The 25,664-nt window shown below is 39.5% G+C and overlaps 1 protein-coding gene across 1 annotated transcript in view; it reads right to left on the reverse strand.

Annotated features, from left to right (window-relative positions):
- Nucleotides 1-18,759, reverse strand: part of FBXL5 (F-box and leucine rich repeat protein 5) — a 44,975-nt gene extending 26,216 nt beyond the window's left edge. The window contains exons 1-5 of the mRNA XM_027598191.2: nucleotides 18,586-18,759; nucleotides 9,181-9,396; nucleotides 6,432-6,527; nucleotides 4,703-4,889; nucleotides 2,244-2,426 (exon numbers count right to left, since the gene is read on the reverse strand). Of these exons, the coding sequence (XP_027453992.1) occupies nucleotides 2,244-2,426; nucleotides 4,703-4,889; nucleotides 6,432-6,527; nucleotides 9,181-9,396; nucleotides 18,586-18,669 (766 nt within the window). The 5' untranslated portion in view covers nucleotides 18,670-18,759. The remainder of the gene's footprint in view (nucleotides 1-2,243; nucleotides 2,427-4,702; nucleotides 4,890-6,431; nucleotides 6,528-9,180; nucleotides 9,397-18,585) is intronic.
- Between the last annotated feature and the right edge of the window lie 6,905 nt (nucleotides 18,760-25,664).

A 25,664-nucleotide genomic window follows, 5' to 3' on the forward strand; every position in this document is an offset into this window, starting at 1 on the left:
ACTTAATATGCAAAGGAATTTCAGACATACTAAAAAGAATTATGAAAAGTAATTATCAATAGTCTTACATGCAATTTTAGAAATCATTGAAAAGAACTTAACCTTTTTCCCCTACTGTGGCTTCACACTGGCACCAGCAATACCCTCCAAATGAGGATAGCTAATAAACAAAAGTAAGCAAAGACTTTCTGCTCAGTAGTGAATAGTCGGCAATTCAGCAATAGGCAGGAACACAGTCAAAGGGAAAAGATTAAGGTAAAGCTAAATCATAAATTTAAAGATCCTGGAGAATATACTGCAATTAAATTACACAATTGTGAAGTGAGAGACAATGCGGAATTTATTGAACTCTTAATATTACATTGAAATTACAATTTCTCAATCGTTAACAGTACTGACATTCCGGGCTGGGTAGTTCTTTGCTGTGGGGAGCTGCACTGTGCACTGCAGTACAGTGTTTAGCAGCAACCCTGGCCTCTACTCACTGGAGGCTTGTAAAATCCCCCAAAATGGGACAAACAAAAACGTCTCCAGACATTTCAAAATGTTCCCTGGATGGTGGTAAAATAAATTCTGACTGAGAGTCACTAGAAACAAGCACCATAGGGGTGCCTGGGTGGCTCAGTCGGTTAAGCGTCTGCCTTCGGCTCAGGTCATGATCCCAGGGTGCTGGGATCGAGTCCTGCATCGGGCTCCCTGCTCAGCGGGAAGCCTCCTTCTCCCTCTGCCTCTGCCTCTCTCTCTCTCTCTCTCATGAATAAATAAATAATAAATAAATAAATAAATAAAACATTTAAAAAAATAAAAAATATATTTAAAAAGAAACAAACACAATAAATTAAAAAAAAGATTTTTATTGAAACTTTTTGTTTAAACATATAAAAAACAAAAAAAGAAGCACAGTTAAGATCTGGTTAAGGTCACAGAAGTCTTGTACGGCATTTTTACATTTGATCTTTACATCAAATAGTACCTAATTATGTATTAATCCCTATTTAGTTACTAATAATTTAAAATAGAGCTAAACAAAAAAGTATTAAATATATCCATATTTGCCTTCTCAATGTTTCATTTTCCAATAGGAAAAATTACTCTACACAAAATAATAATTCTAATCATTTAGTAAGTCTATCCAATACTTCAAATAGCTTTGCTCAAAAAATAAATATCTAACAACAGCTATTTTAAAGGTGCTATATATTAACATAAAAAATAATTTTTTAAATTTATAATTTAATTATGTGAGAAATATATATCTCCATGTCAAAGTGACAAATTATAGAAAACAAAAAAATTTAATTTAAATGTGAAGTTAAAAGAGTCACTTAGAAGAAACTGTTTTAATTCAGTTTCATATAGAAAAATGTATGCCATATTACTTGCTTTTACTCCATGACTGCACTATATGCTCATGAAAAGAAAATTTTCTTTGTTTACATGTAAAAGTAACTTACCACAATGAAATAAATATGAAATTGTGATTTAGAATGAGGCATTACCAATCACAAAAAAACATGCTAAAGACAAAACAGATTCAGTTATTTTAAGCCACTACCAAGGCAGCCATAAGTGCCCCATCTTTAAATTCTATAGAATTTATTCTATATTTTTAAATAATCTAATTATTTAAAGCTTCTGACAAGTTAATTTCATTTTAACTCCAAATACAGGCAAAAGTAGAAGTAGCATTTAAAAATTAGCATAAAAATTAGCATAATGAATACCCACGACCTCATCATTGATCTTCAACAATTATCAACATTTTGCCAATTATTTTGCATTCTCTCCCCTATTTGTTTCTTATCTTTTTTTTTTTAAGATTTTATTTATTTATTTGAGAAAGAATGAGAGACAGAGAACATGAGAGGGAGGAGAGTCAGAGGGAGAAGCAGACTCCCTGCTGAGCAGGGAGCCCGATGTGGGACTCGATCCCGGGACTCCAGGATCATGACCTGAGCCGAAGGCAATCGCTTAACCAACTGAGCCACCCAGGCGCCCCTATTTGTTTCTTAATTATCTTAAAAGAAATTGCGCACATCACATAAATCACCCACGAATACTTCAGCATTGCTAGTTTTTCAAAAGTGTTTACAAAAAACACATCATCTAACTGTGAAATCTCCTTTTTGGTTGACCTCTCAGAATTTCCCTCCCTGACCCTGCTTATTAATGTCTACAAGTAATCATTTTAAAAAATAGATTGAAGTAATTTTTAAAACAAACTAAAAGTCTCATTTACCTACCTCTAGCCCAATGAACAGGGTAAAGATGTTTCCAAAGTGATCCAGTTTTTGCGAGCTGAGACCATTTAGTGCTTACTTGACTGCATCGACACAATTCTTGAGGATTAAGGTAACTGAAAATTGACAGCATTACCTCAGGAGGAAGATGGGTTATACCTGTGGATTGTTCTGACACTTCCGCTTCTGAAATAAAAAAAAAAGAAAAACTTTAACATTAAAGGCTGTTAAGAACAAATGCAATAAGAAATTACAATCGCATTTCTATAAATAAAATCCAGTGCCTAAAGTCCACTCCTTCCTGCTTTCAAGATGTGAAAAGGAAATAACATGGATTAGTGGTAACATGGGGATGTTCAACTTGTTAAGAACCCGTAGGATTAAACTATCATGGCCCAAATCATACTTCATCAGTGGGAACTACAATAATGAACACAGAACTGACTTCCTCTTACAAAGGCGTCACAGAAAAAACAATACTCACTTTGTAGCATAAGAAGCATCATTTGAAAAAGGAACCCAGCAGGTTATACAGCTTCAAGTGTAGAGTCGGCCAGATTATGAGATCTCCAAGGCATTTTTAATGACACACACAAATCTCACAACACGTTCCATTCATGTATTAGGACTCCTGTCAATATTTTCCTTGTGCTCCCTCTTTGATTTTCACATTTGGTATAAGAGGTCTGTGAAAACTAACTTCTGTAACCACAGGTGGCCAAACCTACTACTATTTGTGAGCCAGTTGAGACACTGTAAACATTTCTAATGTTGGTGTACATTTATCAGCAATCTTTTGTCAGCAACTATTTTAAAAAACAGTCATTGAGGGGCGCCTGGGTGGCTCAGTCATTAAGTATCTGCCTTCGGCTCAGGTCATGATCCTAGGGTCCTGGGATCGAGCCCCGCATCGGGCTCCTTGCTCCGCAGGAAGCCTGCTTCTCCCTCTCCCACTCCCCCTGCTCGTGTTCCCTCTCTCGCTGTGTCTCTGTCAAATAAATAAAATCTTAAAAAAAAAAAAACACAACAAAACAGTCATTGAATGTCCCATTTCCTGTAATGAATTACTTCATTAGCAATTTTCAAAAAAATGCAAATGAAATGCTACAATACAGACTACAAACTACAAGAGATTCATCAATAAGGACTGCAAAGAATTTGAGGTACACCATATATCTGATTTGCCCTCACAAAGCAACTTAAATACAGAAATGCTATGATCAAATTACTTTAACCTAACCCTTTTCAAATGGCAAATATTTAATCACAATACAGCTATAATTTGCTTTGAAGGAGTGGGAAAACTAAATGTAGTAAGTGTGATGCTTTTAAATCCCCTGTTATAATTACAATTAAACTAGACACAACAGGTCTTGGCTTGGTGTCTAAGGCACAAGCTGCATTTCAGAGTGAGCACACAAGCTTTATGGGTTTAATTATAGGTTCACCTATAAAAACACTTTTGTTTCAACATGCACCTCACCTACTTTGTTAAATAAAGAGGAAAGGACCAATTTCAAAGAATTTTAAGCTATTTTAACAGGAATGTCACTGATATTGCCCATCTAGAAGCAGAAAAGAAATTTTTACTAGCCTGAGGATGCCAATTTTCTTTAATGACGTTTTAAAAGGCAAAGCTACCAAAGATCAATAATAATGAGGAAGTAGTCTATGAAAAAAAAACACAAGCATACTTTATTTGCATTTCTCATTTGTTTTCTCAAAGTAACTGTGCATAGAAAAACAATGCCTCTCATACCTGCTCCCGTGTATTACTGGATATAAGCTAAGAGAATGACACATGGAAAAAGATGGAAATAAAGCTATAAACATAACTGATTTTAAAGACTGATGGAAAAAACAAGGAAGATAAAATAGTCACTATGGTTAATGGAGCTCAGAAAGCTGGATGATAGGGAGGGGAAAAAAAAGGAAAGCTGGATGATACTGCAAAAGTGCTCTGTATATGACAGCTTTCAATAATTCTGACTGACCAAAATAATAATAATAATTATTACTATATAAGCTCCTTTAAGAAACACTATATTGCACGTGGCCCAACATTACATTGCATATGGGATGTTAAATTATCATAAATTACACCAAATTCTTAGAAATTACTGTCTTTGGGGCACCTGGGTGGCTCAGCTGGTTAAGCATCAGCCTTCAGCTCAGGTCATGATCCCGGGGGCCTGGGATTGAGCCCCACATCAGGCTTCCTGCTCAGCGGGGAGTCTGCTTCTCTCTCTCTCTCCCCCACCGCAACCATGTCCCTCCCCATCGCTTGCTCTCTCTCTCTCAAATAAATAAAATCTTTAAAAAAAAAAAAATTACTGTCTTCAATTAAATGTACACTTGAAAATAAATGGCTTAAATTAGTCTTCAAACAAAATCTAAAGTTCTTATCAACAAGATGCAAATGGCCTCAGAACTTACTCACTATCTAAACATATGAATCTCACCTTTTTCTGACTTTTCATCCACAGAATATTTAAAAAACTTCTGACGCTCCTCAGCCTGATTCCACAGGCTAAGACCTCTAAGGAGTTCTGCGGTGTCCTTCTGAGAGCAGTGTTGTGCAATCACTTTCTTCTTAATATCCTTAAGCTCTTCATAGGTAAAATATTCCATTAACATTGGCTGAAAAACCTAAATGAAACATCCATAAGGAAAGATGCTTAACTAGTCTTGTTTACTCTACACCTTTTAATTAATGGCTCAATTGCAGTATTATGACCCAGTATTTCCAAGAGAGAAAAATTTTGGTTGTTGCCACCAAGTCAGCTTATCCAAAAAAGTGCGGAGAAAAATATCACCAAAAAGACCCTTCTTTTTATGGCTTCTCTGGCTAATAAATCCCAAGTAATTAAAAAGCATCAGAAGCAGAAGATTTTCCTGTGCAAAGCTGTCAAACACTCTTAAGCAGTGTCATATGATTAGAAATTTAGGTCAGTTAACTGCCTTCTGCTACTCCAGCAACTGAACACCTCACAGTAGGACCTCTAAATCATGTAAGAAAGGCAGAAAGGTACCCAGTGTACTAAGAACCCTAAAACTCAGATCGCTACTGAGGCTCTGAACTATCTACATTTCTTCTTTGAAACAGATGCTTAGTCCCAATCTCCAATTTATTGAATTAGAATCTTTAGGAAATGAAGTCACTGGTTTTTTTTTTTTTTTTTTTGGTTCCACAGATAATTTTGATGTGTATCACAGGTTAAGAAACACTACTCGAGTAACTCAGTGGCTTCAATGCTGGTTTCATATTACAATGACTTGGGGACCTTTAAAATATATCTAGGCAGTATCTCTATCTGATTTAATCAGTCTGGAAAGAGCTGAAAATGTGGGGTTTGGTTTTGTTTTTTAAATAGAGATCTGATTATAAGGTGAAGCCATAGGTGATAATCATCATAGTAACTGATTAACAACTAAACAAGAATCCAGTTCCTCATAAAATAATTTTTCTATTCCTTACCCTAATCCTAATATTCACCCCACTTTTAGAGAAAGAAGAGAATGGGAAAATCTTTTGCTCATCCACTCAGTGATATCCTAATATACGTGTACTAGGAATAAAATTGATAAGTTTAACACTATCATTTGATTACCAAAATCCCCTACAAAAAAAAAAAGAACACTAAAAATTTTTTAAGCTTAACATGAAAATACACAAAACGTTAAAAAGTCTCAAGAGGGGTGCCTGGGTGGCTCAGATGGTTAAGCAACTGCCTTCGGCTCAGGTCATGATCCTGGAGTCCTAGGATCGAGTCCCACATCAGGCTCCCTGCTTCTCCTTCTGACCCTCCCTCCTCTTGTGCTTTCTCTCTCTCAAATAAATAAATAAAATCTTAAAAAAAAAAAGATAAAAAATTTTAAAAAATAAATAAAGTTTCAAGAATCCTCTAAAGGTTCTAAGACGACATTAAAGTAACATAAAAAGCTATTAACATTCAATACAGTGCCATCTACGTAATAAGAAAATAAATATTAGTTGAGCAAATGAATTAAATCACTGATTCAGTGACAACGTCTCTGAGGTAACAAAATTTGTTTTCTTGGGGTTTTCTTCCTTTCCTAAAATGAACCAGAGGCTTATCTTCCTATGCGTTATTTTGAAGAATGAAAGGCAAAACAACATCTTAAAAATTTTATAAATCAAAATCACAAGGGAGAAAAAATTATGCTTACCTCCTCTTCCTCTTTCATGTGAGGAAGAAAATCTCTTGTAAAAGCCTCCAATCTCTCTTTTAGCTGTTTTGCATAATTTAACTGTTCACATTCATTCTAGAAACGTAAAAAAAATTATATCCTATAAGTTTTGCTTCCTTATTTATATTATACTGATCCTAGGAAGTTTAAAATACAACATAAAACCTCAGAAAAAAAATAGACTGACAAATAGCAAAGTGGTCTCTGTATTTTTTGAAGCATAAAAGATGTCCTTAAAATATCTTGCGAAGGAACCTTGATTTCTTTCAATAATGTGATCTCATACTTCTTCAAAATGTCATAAAAAGTCTAAAAATAGCAAGTATTTGCTCAAAACTTCTATTGATTTCTCATGTATACATTTATATAATCTCTGTTTCAGTTTTCTTAATCTATGTCTGAGCAGTCCGCAAGAGCCTAGTGGGTTCGATCACCACAGAGTCCCTTCATACTCATCCAATGTACCCTCCACTACACAATCCACAACATCTGTTACATTACACTGACAGAAGACCATGTCTACTTCAAAAGGCCAGGTATCAACATACTTCCAAAGATAACGGGCTCACGGACATCCTGAAGTAAATCAGTCTAATTCTGGACAATAGCCAAAAGGTTTTCTCACATGAACTAAGATCCCATCTCCTCCTTGTAACAGCTATCGCTTCTACATCAGCCCTCTCAACTTAAAACGTGGAATTTTACAAAATAATGAAACTTTAAAAATATAGGAATATTTTATCCCTGCTGAGTCTTCTGTAGTCTCCTCCTTTTTGTACTAATTTATTCAACTGCTTCTCAATATTCCATCCAATGTCCTATTCTCTGAAGATTTTACACATTTTCCCTAAGCATCCCAAGTGGCTTCCATTTCCACTTCACATGCTAAGAATGATCAAATTTGCTTTTCCAAATCAATTACTCTTCTGACCCTGAAACGCATCTACACCTCCTCCAATTAATAAATGCCCACCTATGGGAGCCTGGGTGGCTCAGTCGTTAAGCGTCTGCCTTTGGCTCAGGTCATGATCCCAGGGTCCTGGGATCAAGTCCCACATCGGGCTCCCTGCTCAGCGGGAAGCCTGCTTCTCCCTCTCCCACTCTCCCTGCTTGTGTTCCCTCTCACTGTCTTTCTCTGCTAAAAAATAAATAAAATCTTTAAAAAAATATACAAATAAACAATAAATGCCCACCTGGACTGCACAAGCAGTTCAAACCCAACATGTCCAAAATGGATCTTTTTATTCCCCAAGCCTTTTCTATATTCCCTAGAAATTTAGGCTCAATTCTCATTCTTATTTCCTTTCTCTTTCTCCTTTCCTTTTCCCTTTATATGCACACCCTACATGCTATCAATTTTATGTCCTATATAATTCTCAAGTCTGTCCCCTTTCCTCTATCTCCACTGGCTACTACTTTAGTTCAGATCTTAATCATTTTATTGAATAGGAATACATGAACATGATATAAAACTGAAAGAGTACAAAGAAGTATTCAATAAAAATTAAATCTCCCTTCCATCACTACCCAGTACCCTACCCTCACCCAATTGCCCACTTCTCCACCAAGGAGTTACTGTGTCATCTTCCAGACACTATTTCAATATTTTTGAGAATAGTCTTCCGGCTTCAGTCTTCTCTTTCCCTTCAACCCATCCTCCTTGCTGCAGAACAGTCTTTCTAGAACACAAATCTGTAAGTGAAAGGTGTGTGGAGGTTTGACACAGTTGCAACTTAAGTCCATGTTTCACCAAGCCAGAAGGGAGACTGTAAATGAAGATCAAATTTCAAATTTCTAACAATATGTAAACATAATTAAAAGGAAAATCTTTCTATATCATTATTCTAAACTACACTCAAAGACGGCTAATTTTATGTTATACAATTAAAAATTGTCCTGTTTAACAATCCCTGCACCCTAAAATATGGAAAAAGGAAAGACAGTAAACATTACAGCTAATATTCAATTTTTAAATAAATAAAATTTATAAAATAAAAGTATTTATTCACTCAATCTCACCTTTAGTCACTTTAGCCACCAATAACTGCATTTATTATAGCTTTCTTTCAGGCGTTGAATAAATATTACCAGAAAGTAAAAATTTTATGGTAATTAAAATTTCAACTTACAAAAACAACTTTAAGATTTGGGGAGGAGTAGTCACTATAAAATTTTATATACAGTAACGAAGAGGTAACTGACAAAGATTCTCATCAACCTGAGACAGGCTCCTCTGAGCCCTCTTCTCAACTAGGCCTCAACCTTGAGCTCTGTCCTTGACCCATTAGTCCAGTTTTAGCTAAAGTCATTCTGAGTCAGTTTAGCAAAAATCCCTCTACCCTTGGCATCTGATCATCCTCAGTATCTACCCACCCTCAATATCTTATCACCCTGGTGTGCCTTCAGCAAAAACCCTCTTGAGTCAGTCTAGCAAGATTCTCCCTAGCCTTGATGTTTCCTCTTAGTAATTTTCCTGACCCCCACTCTGCTCCTTGGCTATAAATCCTCAGCTATCCTTGATATATTCAGAGTTGAGAGTCTGATCTCTCATCCCTACTGCAAAACCTAAATGTAGTAATGCCCCGAATAAAGTCTTCCTTACTTCTTTAACAAGAATCAGAATATTTTTTCTATAACATAACATCGTTTACTATAAAATGCTAACACTTTGTCCTGACATACCAGCAAATGACACAAATTGTGATAAATACCCATTTTTGTAACTCACCTTGACATTCTTCAGTCCCTTTTCAAAGAGGCTAAGCATCTCAGAGAGTTTATTGTCAGAATGTACATTATAAATGGTCTGGCTGCGTTGTTGAAGCAAACCAATAATGTATTCGTTTTCGATCTGCTCATGCATTTTGAACTCCTTAAAAGTAGCATACAGAGACTGCAGAAGAGCACGGAAATCATTGTTGTTGGAAAAGTTTGTTTTAGAAAGCTGAAAAAAATTTAAAAAGAAAGGCATAATAAATATATGTAAATATGCACCAATAAAAAATATTCAAATGCATTCCTATTTAGTGTTGTACATAGCAGAATACCTCCCTTACACTTGGTTCAAGTACAAATACGGGAAATTCATAAATTAACAAATTATAATGGTATAATAAAAAGTACACTAGGTCAGGAAGACACTGGTTTGCATTCTGAAGGGCTTGATACAGTTAAATGATGCATGCATCAACACATCACATAATTTCTTTAAATAAAAGGGATTAGACCGACTCCCTCCAAACCTACTGTTACTCTATATACATACTAAAAATACAAATACTCTATAAAGTTGTATGAAATTTTAAAATAATTGTGTTAGGATAACGTTTTAAGTGTTTTTGTCTTTGTTCAAATGCTCTTTATGCTATTATACTACTTTTACAATGTAAAAATTAAAAAATATTATAGTTTGTTTAAACTTTAATATCAAGATGAGTCTGATCTGTTCCAGAAATAATTATAAAATATTTATTAGAAGAATATTACTAGATGATTTCAGGGGAATTGGTTTTGGGGTTTTTTCCTTAAGAAAAATGGGATAAACAGCAGCTCATTTAAGAACTCATGTACTTTTCTGAGGTAGAGGCATTGTAGTACTACAACATGGAAACCTAGTACATCAGCACATGAGAAAGTAAAAGGACTTGAAGGAAAGCTACAAATCAATGAATACAAAGAAATATATATACGGTCACTTTCTTTAATTCTACTACTCAACCAAAGAAAATGACTATTCAGATGTAATTTTAATTTTTTACATTTAATGGCAATTAAATTCTCATGTTTAAATGCATACATCTTATCAAGAAACTTGATTCAAATTAAAGCTCAAAATAATATTCAAATCCTCCATTACCTCCACTGCCGCATTAAATCTACTTTCTATTATATCAACTCAACTCCAGTTTCAAAATTCATTTTAAGAGGGAAAATCTGATGACATTAAAAACACAGACCATAAATGGAGGGGAAGAAGCTACTAACACCACACTTCTAGACTTGGTTTGTCAAGTCTGATCCAGTATTCCTTAAAATGGAGTAGATTCTAAGCTGTCTCAATCGCCCGTTCTCAGCAGGAGGAGCAGGCTTAGGACAAAGCATCAGAAAAGATGGTAGACTCCTCGAGCAGAACTATTCCATTCTACAGAACAGAATTAACTAAGTATCTTATGGAAAACGCACTATAGGTTAGGTATTAAGAATCATTTACAGGAACCCGGACCACAGTCTCTAGGATCAGATCCCAGTTCTATCGTTCACTTAGCTGTGTAACCCTGGGTAAGTTACTTTTCTCCTTCAATGTCTTAGTTTTTCTTCTTGGTGCTAAATGAGAATAAAACAACATCTGTGCTTTATTTACATGGTTGCTGTGAAATTAAAATGAACTGGTGCTTAATAAATATTAGCTCTCACCATTTTGAAAATTAATCATTCGTTTTTATAAATTCATGCATTGTTTATTCAAATATTTAATGAGCAGCTATTATGAGCTGGGCTGCTTCTGGTACTCGGGATAGATACATCAGTGAGCAAAACAAAGTCGATGCCTTTATGGAGCTTACATAGGGGGTAAGTAACACAAGGAACAGCAGCCACAGTAAATAAGTAAATTGTCGAGAACAGGGGTTGGCAACTTTTTCTGTAAAGGGCCTGACAGCAAGTATTTTAAGTTCTACAGGGCATACTGTCCGTAGCAACTATTTAATTTAGCTGCTGTAGCATAAAAGCAGTCTATGAATGAGTATGGCTATGTTCCAATAAAACTTTATTTATGGACAAAGAAATGTGAATTTCATATAATTTTCACATATCATAAAATATTATTCTTTTGATTTTCTCCAACTATTTAAAAATGTAAAAATCATTCTTAGCTCCTGAGCCAGACAAAAACAACAGGCAGAACAGATTTGGTTAAACCAATGTTGTAGATTTTATCCTAAGAAATGCTACACAAGACCACAATAAAATTTACTAGTGGCTCATCTCAGCAAATATTATTATGGGTCATTTTGTTTATATTATTATTTAATTAAATTTTTAATTAAAAATAAGTCTTAGTAGAAAGAAGAGATAAATCTAAAGAAAACATGATATCAGCTATACAATTTTTAAAAAACAAAAACTAAAGCATGGCAAAAAAATAAATAACGCCCTCATATGACTTAAGGAAAATAACATTTTAAAAGACATGCAGGGGGGCGCCTCGGTGGCTCAGTCATTAAGCATCTGCCTTCGGCTCAGGTCATGGTCCCAGGATCCTGGGATCGAGCCCTACATCGGGCTCCCTGCTCCGTGGGAAGCCTGCTTCTCCCTCTACCCCTCCCCCCTGCTTGTGTTCTCTCTCTCTCTCTGTCAAAATAAATAAATAAAATCTTAAAAAAAAAAAGACATGCAGGAAATTCTGCATTCTCACTGGATTGTTAGAAAATCTTCAGATTTAATAACAAGCTAAGATAAGGACCAGGCTCATACTACAGATTGAGAACACAATTAGATGTATAAAAGGACTCTACATTATTCATAGAGTCAATCCAGCTTAGTGGCTAAAAGTGCTGACTCTGGAGCCAGATTGCTTAGGTATGAAACCATGTCTGTCAGCAAGTCACTAAATTGCTCTGTACCTCAGTTTCTTCATCTGTAAAATATGGCTAATAAGGGCGCCTGGGTGGCTCAGTTGGTTAAGCGACTGCCTTCGGCTCAGGTCATGATCCCGGAGTCCTGGGATCGAGTCCCACACCAGGCTCCTTGCTGAGCAGGGAGCCTGCTTCTCCCTCTGACCCTCCCCCTCTCATGTACTCTCTCTCTCAAATAAATAAATCTTAAAAAAAAAAATATATGGATAATAATATTAAATACCTAATAGGGTTCTTGTAATAATTTAATAATATATCTAAAGAATACAAAATATAACCTACATTAAGCCCTACTTGGGTTTTTCTGTTATTTTTATAGTTAGCCCAAATAAAACTATCATTAGAAGTCCTTGGGGCGCCTGGGTGGCTCAGTTGGTTAAGCATCTGCCTTCGGCTCAGGTCTTGATCCCAGGTTCCTGGGATCAAGCCCTGCACTGGCCCCCTGCTCAGCAGGGAGCCTACTTCTCCCTCTGCCGCTCCCCCTGCTTATGCTCTCTGTCAAAGAAATAAATAAAAATCTTTAAAAAAAAAAAAAGTCCTTATACTGGGACACCTGGATGACTCAGTCGATTACGCATCTGCCTTCAACTCAGGCCATGATCCCAGGGTCCTAGGATAGAGTCCTGCCTCATGCTCCCTGCTCAGCGGGGAGTCTGCTTCTCCCTTTCCCTCCTCCTCAAGCTCTCTCTCTCTCTCTCAAATAAAAAAAAAAAAAGTCCTTATACAACCCAAATCACTTTATCTCCAGTTGAAATGAGCAACTGTTTCAACCTGGTACTAAAAGTCAGTAAATTTAGCAGCTAAAAGATAACCAGAGCACAATTTAACTTTTTAAAAATTTGTTTATATGAATTTTTAAAATTGTTTACTTCTACGAAGTTATTCAAACATACAAACTTGATTGAGACAAAAAAAAAAACCTAGACACTAATATCTGTGACCATACTGAAGTCTATGATGCACTACGTACTATACTAAGTATTTTTAGATTAAGTAGGTATTAAAATTCCCATCTTATAGATGAAAAAATGAGGCTCAGAAAAAAATAACTTGCCCAAAACCATACAACCAGTAGACAACAAAACACAGATCAAATCTCCAGGGCTCTAAAACTTATTATGTTCTTTCCACAAGATACAATATTAGTCCCAATCATAAAGCTATCCTTCCAATTCAACAGAGTAAACTGTCAGAAAGAATGCTTGCTCTCAAGCGACAGTTCTCACCAAGGGACAGTTCTGTGCCTCCCCCCCAGGAACTAATGGGCAAGGACATTTTTGATTGTTACCACTGCAGAACTGCTACTGACATCTAGTGGGTAAAACCAGGGATCCAGCTAAACATCCTACATTGCACAGGACAGCGGCCACAGAAAAAAATCATCTAGCCCAAAATGTCAATAGGGCTGTGGTTGAGAAATGCTACTCTAAAGAAGTGTTTTTCAAACACATGTAACCATGACCTTTAGTCTGAAATACAGTGCAACCCAGACACACACATATCACAGTTACTTCAAACAAATTTCAGGAAACAATATTTCCCTCTCTACCCTGTGCTGTACTCTAATATTTACTCTTCCATTTCATTTTTTAAACCCTGTTTCTGACCCACAAAATTGATTTCATGACCCACTAAAGGATTATAGGACACACTATGAAAAACACTCTACTACAGTAGGATATAAAAGTTCCTAAATGACCTATAAATTTGTATACTCTGATGGCTGGCAAACTCAAAAATGAACCTATATAGAGCAGGACACACATAACAAATAGTAACAACCAGTGACACGGTATCTCCCGTATTTTGAAAAGATTTATAACTAACTTTCTGTCTCAGACACTCTACAACCTAAAATCCTACAGCCTGCCTTCAAACTGAATCAAAAAATTGTGCGACTTAAAGACTAAATAGATTAAATAGATATGAAAAATAGTACAACAAAAACCGAAACACTATTACCCCAAATAAATTTTACTTTTTATGTACTCAGCCAAACAATGCTTTGATTCAATCAAGGAAGGTTTATACTCAATAAAGAAACCTCAATTAACCGTCTAGTCAAACTAACTATACAGAGAGAAAAAAACTATGGCCCAAAGGTGAAATGTTCTGAATAAAATCATGTAACAAGTAATAAGTAGCAGAGCCAGTAAGGTAATACAAAAAAACATGGGCTTCGGAAGTGGGGGGAATCCTATAATTAAAATTCAGGCTCTCCTAATTACTAGTTGAGTTGGGTAAGTTACTTAACAAGTAAGTCTGTTTCCCCATCTTTAAATGATGGGTAATACTTGTCTCATGGGCCTCTTATGAGGATTAAAAGAAATAATGTAAGCATGTAGTAAGAAGTCATTAAATTCCCTTTTCCTTCCTCTCCTAGTTTTCAATTCAATATTCTCTCTAATAAACCAACCTTCCCAATGCCAGTGAACAAGAGTTTTTATAAGTATGCAGAAAGAGGAAAAAAAGGAAAACTAAATTCTTCATAAAGCTATACTCGTTCAGTTTTTTTAAATAATCTATTCCAATTATTATGAGCTTATTTCTCTCCTAAACTTGTCATAAAAGGTCCTTTATTTATAAAATGATAGCCAAATGGCACTTTTAATATCCTTACCTGAAAAACTTGGGTACTCTATAAAAGCCTCCACCACTTTAAACTTTTATAACTGGCTTATATGTAAGTCTAGGAATCTCTGTATTATACACATCCTTAAAACCACCACCTACTGTATTCTCAGAACTCAGCTCAAGATCGTAAGACCAAGGACGCCTGGGTGGCTCAGTTGGTTAAGCGACTTCCTTCGGCTCAGGTCATGATCCTGGAGTCCCAGGATCGAGTCCCGCATTGGGCTCCCTGCGCAGCAGGGAGTCTGCTTCTCCCTCTGACCCTCCCCCCTCTCATGTGCTCTCTCTCTCTCTCTTAATAAATAAAAAAAAAAAAAGACCGTAAGACCACTCCTGACACTTTAATGTATAGCTAACTGTACACTTCCCTCCACTCCCACTATACTGCATTTGGATTTCCACCTTAGCACAAATATAAGATTGTAAATTCCACTTCTCACATCGCCAATGCAAGCTACTGACACAACACAGGGCCAACGGACAGTAGAGACTCCAAACTTACTGGCAGAATTAATTTTGAGGACAAGAGGAAAGACTGAAGAATTGGAGTAAACTGGAAAAAGGATGTCATCCAATGAAATGTGCACTAAATCACCCCAATTTGGAAGGTCAGTGAATTAGAAAAAGATTTCGTAACAGACTGTTAACCAAAGAAATTTTTCAGAAACTACTCTGGTTTCATACAAAGAAAATTAAACTAGAAAATCAAGATCCTGACTTGGGTTTCCATCTGGATCTATAACTAACTGCTGATGTAAACTGGGTCTAGCTAATCTAGGCCTACAAGTCCCCAGCTAATAAACTGAAATACCCCTTCCTTTACCTACCTCAAAGGACTGTTCGGGTAACAGTGAAAAGTCTTTCCATAAAACTTTATATTAGAGGAAATCCGAGAGCAAAGGATTAAATTAGGTATTACACAGCAATATTTAAAATGGCCTAAAAGAGGGCCGCCTGGGTGGCTCAGTCATTGAGCATCTGCCTTCGGCTCAGGTCATGATCCCAGGGTCCTGGGATGGAGCCCCGCATCGGGCTCACTGCTCAGCAGGAAGCCTGCTTCTCCCTCTCCCACTCCCCCTGTTTGTGTTCCCTCTCTCACTGTGTCTCCCTCTGTCAAATAAATAAATAAATAAATCTTTTTAAAAAATTAAATTAAAAAAATAAAATGGCCTACAAGAATAAATTATTCTAAGTAAACTAATCTAAGCATATAAATGATTGAGCTGATGCTAGTAAATACATGGATGCTTCTAAAATATATTGTACTTGAAAAGTTTGATACTGGAAATAAAACTGACCACTTTACAATTACTGGACATTTAGAGTCAACACTTAGAATAAAGTGAAAAAACATAGCTTGTATCTTTTTAGTTTGAATACAAAAACTAGCTCTCATTTTATAAAGTTCTACTATAGGCTATTTGGGTTGAATATCCATGGTCTTTACAACCGAAAGATGGTGAAGGCAAAACTTGAGATGACAAATGAATAAAAAAAATAGTCCTTTAAGATTATTCAGCCAGCATTTAACACTTATTTCTCCACCCTAGCTCCCAAAGGACATCCTGGGAGAGATTTCCACAAGCTATTAGCATCAAGAAGAAATCTGGATGTAAAATTCCTATACATTTTCTTTTCCCCCTAAATCACCTTGGTCTCTGATCCAGAGTTTGGAAAATTGGACTTTTAATCTCCTTGATGAATATATACAACAACTTTATTAACTACATATAATTAAGAATTAGTGATAATTTTGACTTATGCTATGTCAAATTGAAATTGGTTTCTTAATTACTGCAAGAGGAAACATTTACTAAAAAGAAGACTCAGGTATTTTTATTTTTTTTTAATATTTTTATTTATTTATTTGACAGAGAGAGACTGCAAGAGAGGGAACACAAGCAGGAGGAGTGAGAGAAGGAGAAGCAGGCTTCCCGCGGAGCAGGGAGCCGGACAGAGGGCTTGATCCCCAGACGCTGGGATCATGACCTGAGCCTAAGGCAGACGCTTAACGACTGAGCCACCCAGACGCCCCAGGTATTGTTTTTTAAAATGGCACTGTATGAGGCTGGTTAGTCTATCACATAACTAAATAAAATGTGACACTTAACTATTATGGAAGAGTCACAATCATTTGATGAAAGTCACAAACTCCCTAGGAAAGTGTACACATGCACAGAAATTTCTATAACAATTTCAGGTGCTCTCCAGGCTAAACTGCAGAGAGGATCGACCTCCCATTCCATCAGTCCTCACTAACTTTCCCTTTTCAATTTTGAGAAAGTAAAATCCCTCCCATTTTTTAATTTCCTGCAATTAATAAATGCTGTCAGAATAACTAAGTTCAAAAGCCAGAGGAGATAAAAACACTACAGCAATCTAACTCAAAAAATTCAGGGTTACACAGCTTAACGTATGGCTTACCCATTCCTTATACTTCTCCTGGGTTAATGGCTCTCACCCTTGGCTGCACACTGGACTCACCTCAGGAACTTTAAATTGTACTTGATGCCTGGGTCCCACCCTGAGAGAGGCTGATTTTCAGTGGTTCGGGCATCGGGATTTTTAACAGCCTTTAGGATGCTTCTAGTCAGCAGCCAAGGTTGAGAATCACTGTCCTGGACTGTCCTGTTTAAACCTGTATCTGAATCAGGTCTTTTTTAATTTTCAAAATGGAGGGAGGAAAAGGATGATTCTGAGTGCGTTTTAAAGTGTTGGTTTTGAATGTGGCCTAGCACTGAACACACTGGGCATCCACCAACTACCTCCCTGGGCTCTAAGAACCCCTCTTTTCTCTCAACAGTGATTCTGCTTAATGCTATGTAATTTCTGAAAATTCATCAAAGTTGATTTCTATACTTGAACAACAGTTGTTTAAATGTTTTTTTATTTGGCTCTGTTCTACACGAAACAGGACTGCCTGAAATTTTCAGGATATATGTGGACTTCCCCCAACGTAAAACTGATAAAAATGTGGACGGCTTAATATTGTTTTACGATCATTAAAAAGGCCCTGCACCATCTCCAGCAAAGTGCTTTTTCAGTTAATGCTGCACCAATTAACAGTCCAAAAAGGTTCTCACAGTTAAACCAACTTTTTCCGAGGTCCCTTTTATTCGAGTCCACGTTAAGAATTCCAACAGAGAACAGCGGTCTTATAACAAAATTTACATCGAGTAAATAAATGCTCCAAGACAAAGTTGCAAGGAAAAAGATAACCATAAATGAAAGTGAAGCTTCTCCAGTCCCTAGACCAAGAAACCTGGGTTTTCTTCCAAATCAAGCCAGTGAAAAGCTGGGGCGTAAAACGAGCTGGGTTGGGGGAAGCTGCCCGTTGAGCCAGGAAACAAGCTAGAGGTCCGGAGGCATGGATGGGTGTTTGCAAAGAGACTCGGAAGCCCCCAAACCAGCCAGGAGCAGGATGAGGGGCGGTGGTGCCGGGGGAGGAGGGGGACAGCTGCAGAAACGGTCCGCCCCAGGCGGATAAGAAGCCCAGCGCAGGTAGCCGGCCCGGGGTACCCGAAGGTCGGTGGGGCGCCAAGGAGCCCCTCTCCCTAAGAGGGCGGGGGCAGGGGCGGGAGGCCCAGCGCGGCGGCAGGGAGCGGGGCCCGCCGCCAGGGGCACGCAGCCGGGCAGGAGCCGCGCCGCGGGCCCCGAGGGCACGTCCGAGGCCGCCGGCCGGGTGGGGGCGCGGGCTCCCCCGAGAAGGTGCGGGGGAGCGAGCGCGGCGCTGACAGCTGCGCAGGCGGCAATCCGCGCGGCGCGGCCCCAGGGGCTGCGGACGCGGCGCAGGCCAGGCCGCCCGGGGACCGGCCCGCTCCTCCTTTCGGCCCGCGCTCCCCGAAGCAAGAGGCCCCGCACACCGTTACCTTGTCGCAGTAGAGCCCCACCAGCTGCTTCATCCGCCAGTGTGGGGCGGTGAAGACGTCCACTTCTTCGGGGAAGGGCGCCATCGCCACTGCCTCAGCCTCTGCCTCAGCAGCCGCGGCCGCCGCCTCTCCATAGACACCCTCGCCGCGGGGCAGAGGCGGCGCGCCCCCCTGCGCATGCGCCCGCCCCGTCGGCGCGCGCGCCCGGCCTACTCCGCCAGCCCGGACGCGGGGACGCGCGGGCCGCCGCCATGCGGTCCCCGAGGCCCACGTGACCGGGCTCGCGGCGGCGCTCTCACCTACCTCCTCCGCTCCTTCCGTTCCTTGGCCCCTTCGCTTGCCGAGGAAAGAAACCAAGTCTTTACCCAATTTGTTTCACAACATCAAACACATTATCTGGAGGGATGGGCTGTCGCTTTGGGGGCGCTCTCAGCGCTGCCGCTACGCCCACCAGGCCTTGAGGGCAAGGCAGCCGAGCACAATGGCCGCGCTCAGGCCGGGACCTCCGCCTGGGCGCCGCAGACTGTGACGCCCATCTGCCAGGTGGCTGTTCTGTGCCCTACCGGGCTCTCCTAGACCACTCTTTGCCCCCCTGCCATTCCCGAGTGGCAGGCTCGACTTCCCTGCCCGCTGGTCAAAGGCCCCGGCGAATGAATGGATGGACCGGGACTGAGGCTCTAAGAACTTAGGACCCACGGAGAAACCGTGCCGCGTGAGCGGACTGGACACTGGCGGCACTTGTGTTCTGGGTGGGAGCCGAGCCTGGGTCTGGGGGCAGGGCATCATCTCCTCCAGAGCGGGCCGGAGGGGAGGGCAGCGTGGAATTCTGGAGCCTCCAAGGAAGGAAGGAAAAATGTGCCCTGGGGATCCAGGAGGCAGGAAGGTACCTCAAGCACAGGAACACCAGGTCAGGGATGTCAGAACGGCCTCAGGTGGTGGGGGGAAAGGGCGAATTATCGCAGAAGGTTAGTGCGGGAAAGAACCTTGGTACACATACTAATATTTTAAGCCGAGACTCAGGGAGAAAGGAGAAAAGCAAGGTCACTGCCAAGAAAAGGGTTAGCCTCTTCCCACAGGTCACCTTCCCCCGCCCCAGCTGTCGAAGAGACCTAGGGAGACCCTGTTACGGGCTCTACTAATCATGACCAACTCTAGACCGGTTGCCTGGAGGGCTAATGGACTCATAGAGAAATGGGAGGAAACAGGAACGGCTAAGAGTCTGAAAGTGTCTGGTTATTTGCTTAGTGACTATAAACTGCAGGAGGGCAAGAACCAAATATGTTCTGTTCACTCCTTATATCCCTATTATCTATCATAGTTCCATGACAACATAGGGGTTTGATGAATATTCAAGAAATCGATGGAGTCGAAGGTGAGAAAGAACCCTGCGGTAGAGTGCATCTGTTTATTTCTAATGCACAGACTGGACATAAAGTTAGACTCCTGGTTTTGCCAGATAGTGTTTGTAGGACTTTGAATAAGTTACATGAGGTCTTTGTGCCTCAGTTTCCTTATATAGAAAATGGGGACAAAACCGCTATGGACTAAATGCTTGTGTACTCAAATTCATTTGTTGAACCCCCTGCCTCACCATGTGATGGTATAAGGAGGTGGGCCTTTGGAAGGTAATTAGGATTAGATGAAGTCATGATGGATTGCTGCCCTTCTAAGAGTCGCTAGAGCATGCTTCCCTTCGCCATGTAATAGAAGGGGAAATTGGCAGTCTGCAAGACTGAAGAGGGCACTCACCATGCGGGCACCCTGATCTTGGACTTCCAACCTCTAGAACCATGAGAAATAAATTTCAGTTGTTTCATCCAGTCTGTGTTACCCTCAGTATAGCTGAGCTATATGTCTGAGTTAAGATAAATACCTCCTTACGGCACTGTTAAGAGAATTAAGAGAGGTCATGTATTTGAATTGCTTATATTAGCACCTGGCACATAGTAAGCACTGCCTGTAAGCTGTTATTATTAAATAAAACAACTTTGTGAGGTAGTCCTATAGGAAACTAAGTCTTGAAGACATTCTGGTAATTGCCTAGCATCCCGCAAATTAGAAACCAAATAATCTGGCCATATGAATCTAGGTCCAGTAACACCCTCCCAGGCACTATATTAGTTGTGTGGCATACAGAGATGTGGTTTATGCACAGTCTGTCCTATAGAAACAGGGACGCCTGGGTGGCTCAGTTGGTTGGGCATCTGCCTTCAGCTTGGGTCCTGGGGTCCAGCCCTGCATCAGGCTCCCTGCTCAGTGGGGGAGGCCTGCTTCTCCCTCTCCCTCTGCCTGCCATTCCCCCTACTTGTACCCTCTCTCTCTCTGTCAAATAAATAAATAAAATCTTTACAAAATAGTAGGAATAACACTTAATAGAATGCAGATATGGTCCTTAATATCTGTTAGCCTCTTCCCCTTTCTCCTTTCAACTCTGCTCTTTCACTAGGGCTTTGCTTCTGTGTTTTTTATTATCCCCCAAAAGACATTTTATTTACTTCATTCTGATCTTCCACTTCAGCTGTCTCAAAATGTAGAATCAGACCTCAGGTGGACCAGTTATATGGAAAAATGTGTTCCATGAGAACATGCACTTTGTTTTATGCTCAGCACTTAGAACAATGCCTGTCATACAGTTAGTACTCAAAATCTATTGAATAAAAAAAGGAACAGGGGTACCTGGCTGGCTTAGTCAGTGGAGCATGCAACTCTTGATCTTGGGGTTGTAGGTTCGAGCCCCCTCTTGGGTGTAGAGAATACTTAAAAATAAAAATCTTTAAAAAACAAAGAAAGAAGGAATGAGGGAAGTTCCTGGTATTTTGTAATTTCCTCATTTTAACTAAATTTTAATACACCATTTTCTATCTCCCAATACTTATTTGTGTCTGTGTTGTTCACCTATGTACCTCCAGAAGCAAGAACATTAAATAAGTGTTTCACAACAACAAAAAAATCCATCCAGACACAGTTTTGCTGTAACCTAGAATTCGAAGCTCTGTACTCAGCTCAACAGTAATAACAGCCCCTTTGGACTCTGGCCACCTCAGGGAATTTGTCTAAGATGACAAAATGAAAGAAATAAAGTGATAAAAAATAAGTCCTGTGGGTCATTCTTCCCCTTGAAGGAAGCTGTTAACATTAGCTCCATATGCTGAGTAATGTAGCAATTAATTACCTGCTATATCCAGAAGAAATTGATTGATTTACATTAAACTTTAGCCCCAGAAAGAAGGCATTGATCAGTGGAGTGTCATTATAGGTTGCTGCAACTACAGTCGATCAGGAACTGTTACTGAGGCCAAGGTTGTCGGTTTAATCACCTATGATTTCTTCTCATATATGACAGAGAAGTTCTAACAGACCATCTAGCTATCAGCAACCACAAGGAGACTGGATAGGCATGTGAACAGACAATGAAAATCCACATTGTTTGGTGCCTGGTGTATCGATGGTTCCTTCTTTCCTGCTCATTCTCTCTGAAAAACTGCATGCCACAGCGGGGGGAAAAAGATGCCAAATCATTCCATGGTAACCTAAAAATATGACGTTAGTCCTCCTCGCTAGTATTTTCCAACCTTAGTTTTGAGGGCCCTGGAAAGGATTAGTGGTCAAGGAAAGTCAATTCTAAGGCATTTAACTCTGTTTATGTGAGTGACACAGCACTTTCCCCAATAGGGGGTGAGTTGTGAAAACAAGCAATGAAAAGAATGTTGCTGTTGCAAAAACAGTTGGACTCCCAGTCCTAACTCTGTACCAGAATTCATCCTCGCTGTCAAGTCAAAATAGCCAATCAACATTTTGCTGCAGCAGGCTAGGCTGATTTAGGAGTACAGGTTTCAGTAGGGGTGATGGCATTGTTAAAGACAAGATAGCCAGACTTGAAATGCAATCCCAGATGCTACTTTTTCTCCTTCTTTTTTTTTTTTTCATTTTCCTATAGGATATTTTATATGCAAACAGCCTTCAAAAAATGAAATAGCTGGGCGCCTGGGTGGCTCAGTCGTTAAGCGTCTGCCTTCGGCTCAGGTCATGATCCCAGGGTCCTGGGATCGAGCCCCGCATCGGGCTCCCTGCTCGGCAGGAAGCCTGCTTCTCCTTCTCCCACTCCCCCTGCTTGTGTTCCCTCTCTCGCTGTCTCTCTCTGCCAAATAAATAAATAAAATCTTTAAAAAAAAAAAAATGAAATAGCTATAGGCCTGCAGTTTGCCCCAAACCCTCACTTTCTTTTTTAAATTTAAATAGTGAATGCTATTTCCCCATTGGTGTTCACTATATAATTATAGATGAGTCACTGTTTGTATTAGTTTGCTGGGGCCACCATAACAAAATACCACAGACTGGGCAGTTTACACAAAAGAAATTTATTTTCTCACTCTTCGGAAAGTCCAACATTGGGATGTCAATATGTTTGACTTCCTCTGAGGCCTCCCTCGTGGGCTTGCTTTTGGCTACCTTCCCAGTGTGTGTGGGTGTGGGGGGGGGGTCGGCTTTCCTCTGTGCCTATGTCCTAATCTCCTTTTCATATAAGGACACCAGTCAGATTGGATTAGGGCCCACCCTAACCATCTCATTGTAATTTACCTCTGTAAAGGCCTGATCTCCAAATATAGTCACATTCTGAGATACTGAGGGTTAGGGCTTCAACATGTAAAATTTTAGGGGAATACAATGCAGCCTGTAACAATATGGAAAGAAAAGTCTGTCCCAAAGATATAATAAAACTTTCTGTATCATGACAAAAAAACACAAAAAACAAAACTGGAAACAACTAGATGTCCCTGGGTAGGATACTGGATATCAGATAAATAAATTATAGCACATTCATTCAATGACAAATATGCATCTGTTAAAAAAGCATAAGATACATCTATGTTTGCTAATATAGAATGAAACCAAGATTTTCTAAGTTAAAAAACAATGTAAAGAATACTTTGTCAAATATGATCTCTTTTGTGTTAAAAAAGAAAAAGTATGTTTTAGAATAAAAATAGAAATTTATAAGCAGGGGTTCTGGGATGGGAAGCAGTTAAATACCTTTTAAAGATGTACCCTTTGGTACAGTTTTAATATTTTACTACATTCACCTATTGCTTTTACAGTTATAAAAATTTGTTAATAAGAATGCTTTTTTAAAAGAATTTAGGCAATAAATTTTAAATCTTTAAAAATGCTATTAAAGGTAAAAATATTTGATTATAAATAATCAGGAGCAACAGTGCTAATTGCACATAGAGTCATTTTATGTTTATCTTAAAATTGTATTCTAACCTGGTTTTGTACATCTGCTTTGCCTCTGGTTTCTCTCTGTACACTGCCCTTTGGTCCACAGTCACCTTTCCCATAGGACTGGAGGCATCTTTGAGGGTAGGAACAGTGTTTTAATGACACTGGAGAAATGGGTCTGGTAGAATGTTAATTGAAAAAAGCAGGATTAAAATTGTACTTACAGTATAGTCCACACCATGTTTACAGAATGCATATGAAGGACTGGAAATAAATAAAGCAAAATCTTTTTTTTAAAGATTTTATTTATTTATTTGTTAGAAAGAAAGAGTACAAGCAGCGGGAGCGGCAGGCAGAGGGAGAGGGAGAAGCAGGCTCCCCGCTGAGCAGGGAGCCTGACATGGGGCTCGATCTCAGGACCCTGGGATCATGACCTGAGTGGAAGGCAGACGCTTAAATGACTGATACACTTGGGCGTCCCAATAAAGCAAAATTTTAATAAGTCTCCTCTGAGTGATAAGAATTACAGGTGATTCCCTCCCACTTTTGCATTTTTTCTATCTTTCCAATGTTTTAAATGAACATGTTTTACTTTTAATGTCAGAAATACAGAAATGAGCATATTACAATCTGATGATAATTGTATTTTATAAATACATTTAAAAGGTGCTAAAAGAGGGCACTTGAGTGGCTCAGTGGGTTAAGCCTCCGACTCTTGGTTTCCACTGAGGTCACAATCTCAGAATCATGAGACTGAGGATCGGGCTGCGTGCTGGGCGTGGAGCCTGCTTAAGATTCTCTCTCTCCCTCTCCCTCTGCCTCTCCCCCCTCTAAAAAATAAGGGGGCTAAAAGGAAATATATCAAAATGTTGATAATGGCTATCTTGGTGGGGGTGGAACTATAGTTGATTTGGGGGAAAGAGGAGTTAAAATTTTAACAAAAGGGGTGCCCGGGTGGCTCAATCAGTTAAGCAGCTGGCTCTTGATTTCAGCTCAGGTCATAATCTCAGGACCCTGGGATCAAACTCCACTTTGGGCTCCCTGCTTAGTGGGGAGTCTGCTGGAGATTCTCTCTCTCCCTCTCCCTCTGCCCTTGCCCCTGGACATGCGCTCTCTCTCTCTCAAATAATAAATTATAAAAATAAATAGTAAAATTTTAAGCAAAAAATTTCCCCTAACTTTGTATTTAAAAAACAAAATTAGGGGCACCTGGGTGGCTCAGTTGGTTAAGCGTCTGCCTTTGGCTCGTCATGATCCCAGGGTCCTGGGATCGAGCCCCACATCGGGCTCCCTGATCAGCAGAGAGCCTGCTTCTCCCTCTCCCTCTGCTGCTCCCCCTGCTTGTGCTCTCTGTCAAATAAATAATCTTTAAAAAAAAAAAAAAGATTAGGTTTTGTTTTAAAGATTTCAGTTTAATTAACATTAATCACCATTAGATCCATAATGCCAGAGCTAAATCCAGTGTCTGAGATCCATCCCACCTCATAGGGTACGAGGATGCTTGCTGTAACTGTGTCTGGAGAACCTGGCCTACATCTCCTCCTCATGGTCCTATCCTTCTGACATGGGGCTTCTCCACTTGTCCCTAGGAAGCTATTCCAGTGAGTTCTAGCTGGGTTCTATTCCTTAGACCATCAAGCCCCTGTGGCACTTCTTGCATGACACACATATAGGACCTGCTTCACCTGGGCAAGGCCTCCCAAGCCAGCCAGGGTTCCAGGGTTGCTGCTAGCTCCTAAAAGTCTTAGAAAAAATACTGGGGGGGGGGGATGTTGGGGGATATCTACCACATTGGGCACTTTCCTGTTCAGTGGCCCTTTGTGTCCACAGTGAGTCTCTGTATCCCTTTCCAGAACTTT

Source organism: Zalophus californianus, chromosome 2 (assembly GCF_009762305.2).
Source record: "Zalophus californianus isolate mZalCal1 chromosome 2, mZalCal1.pri.v2, whole genome shotgun sequence".
NCBI lineage: Eukaryota > Metazoa > Chordata > Mammalia > Carnivora > Otariidae > Zalophus > Zalophus californianus.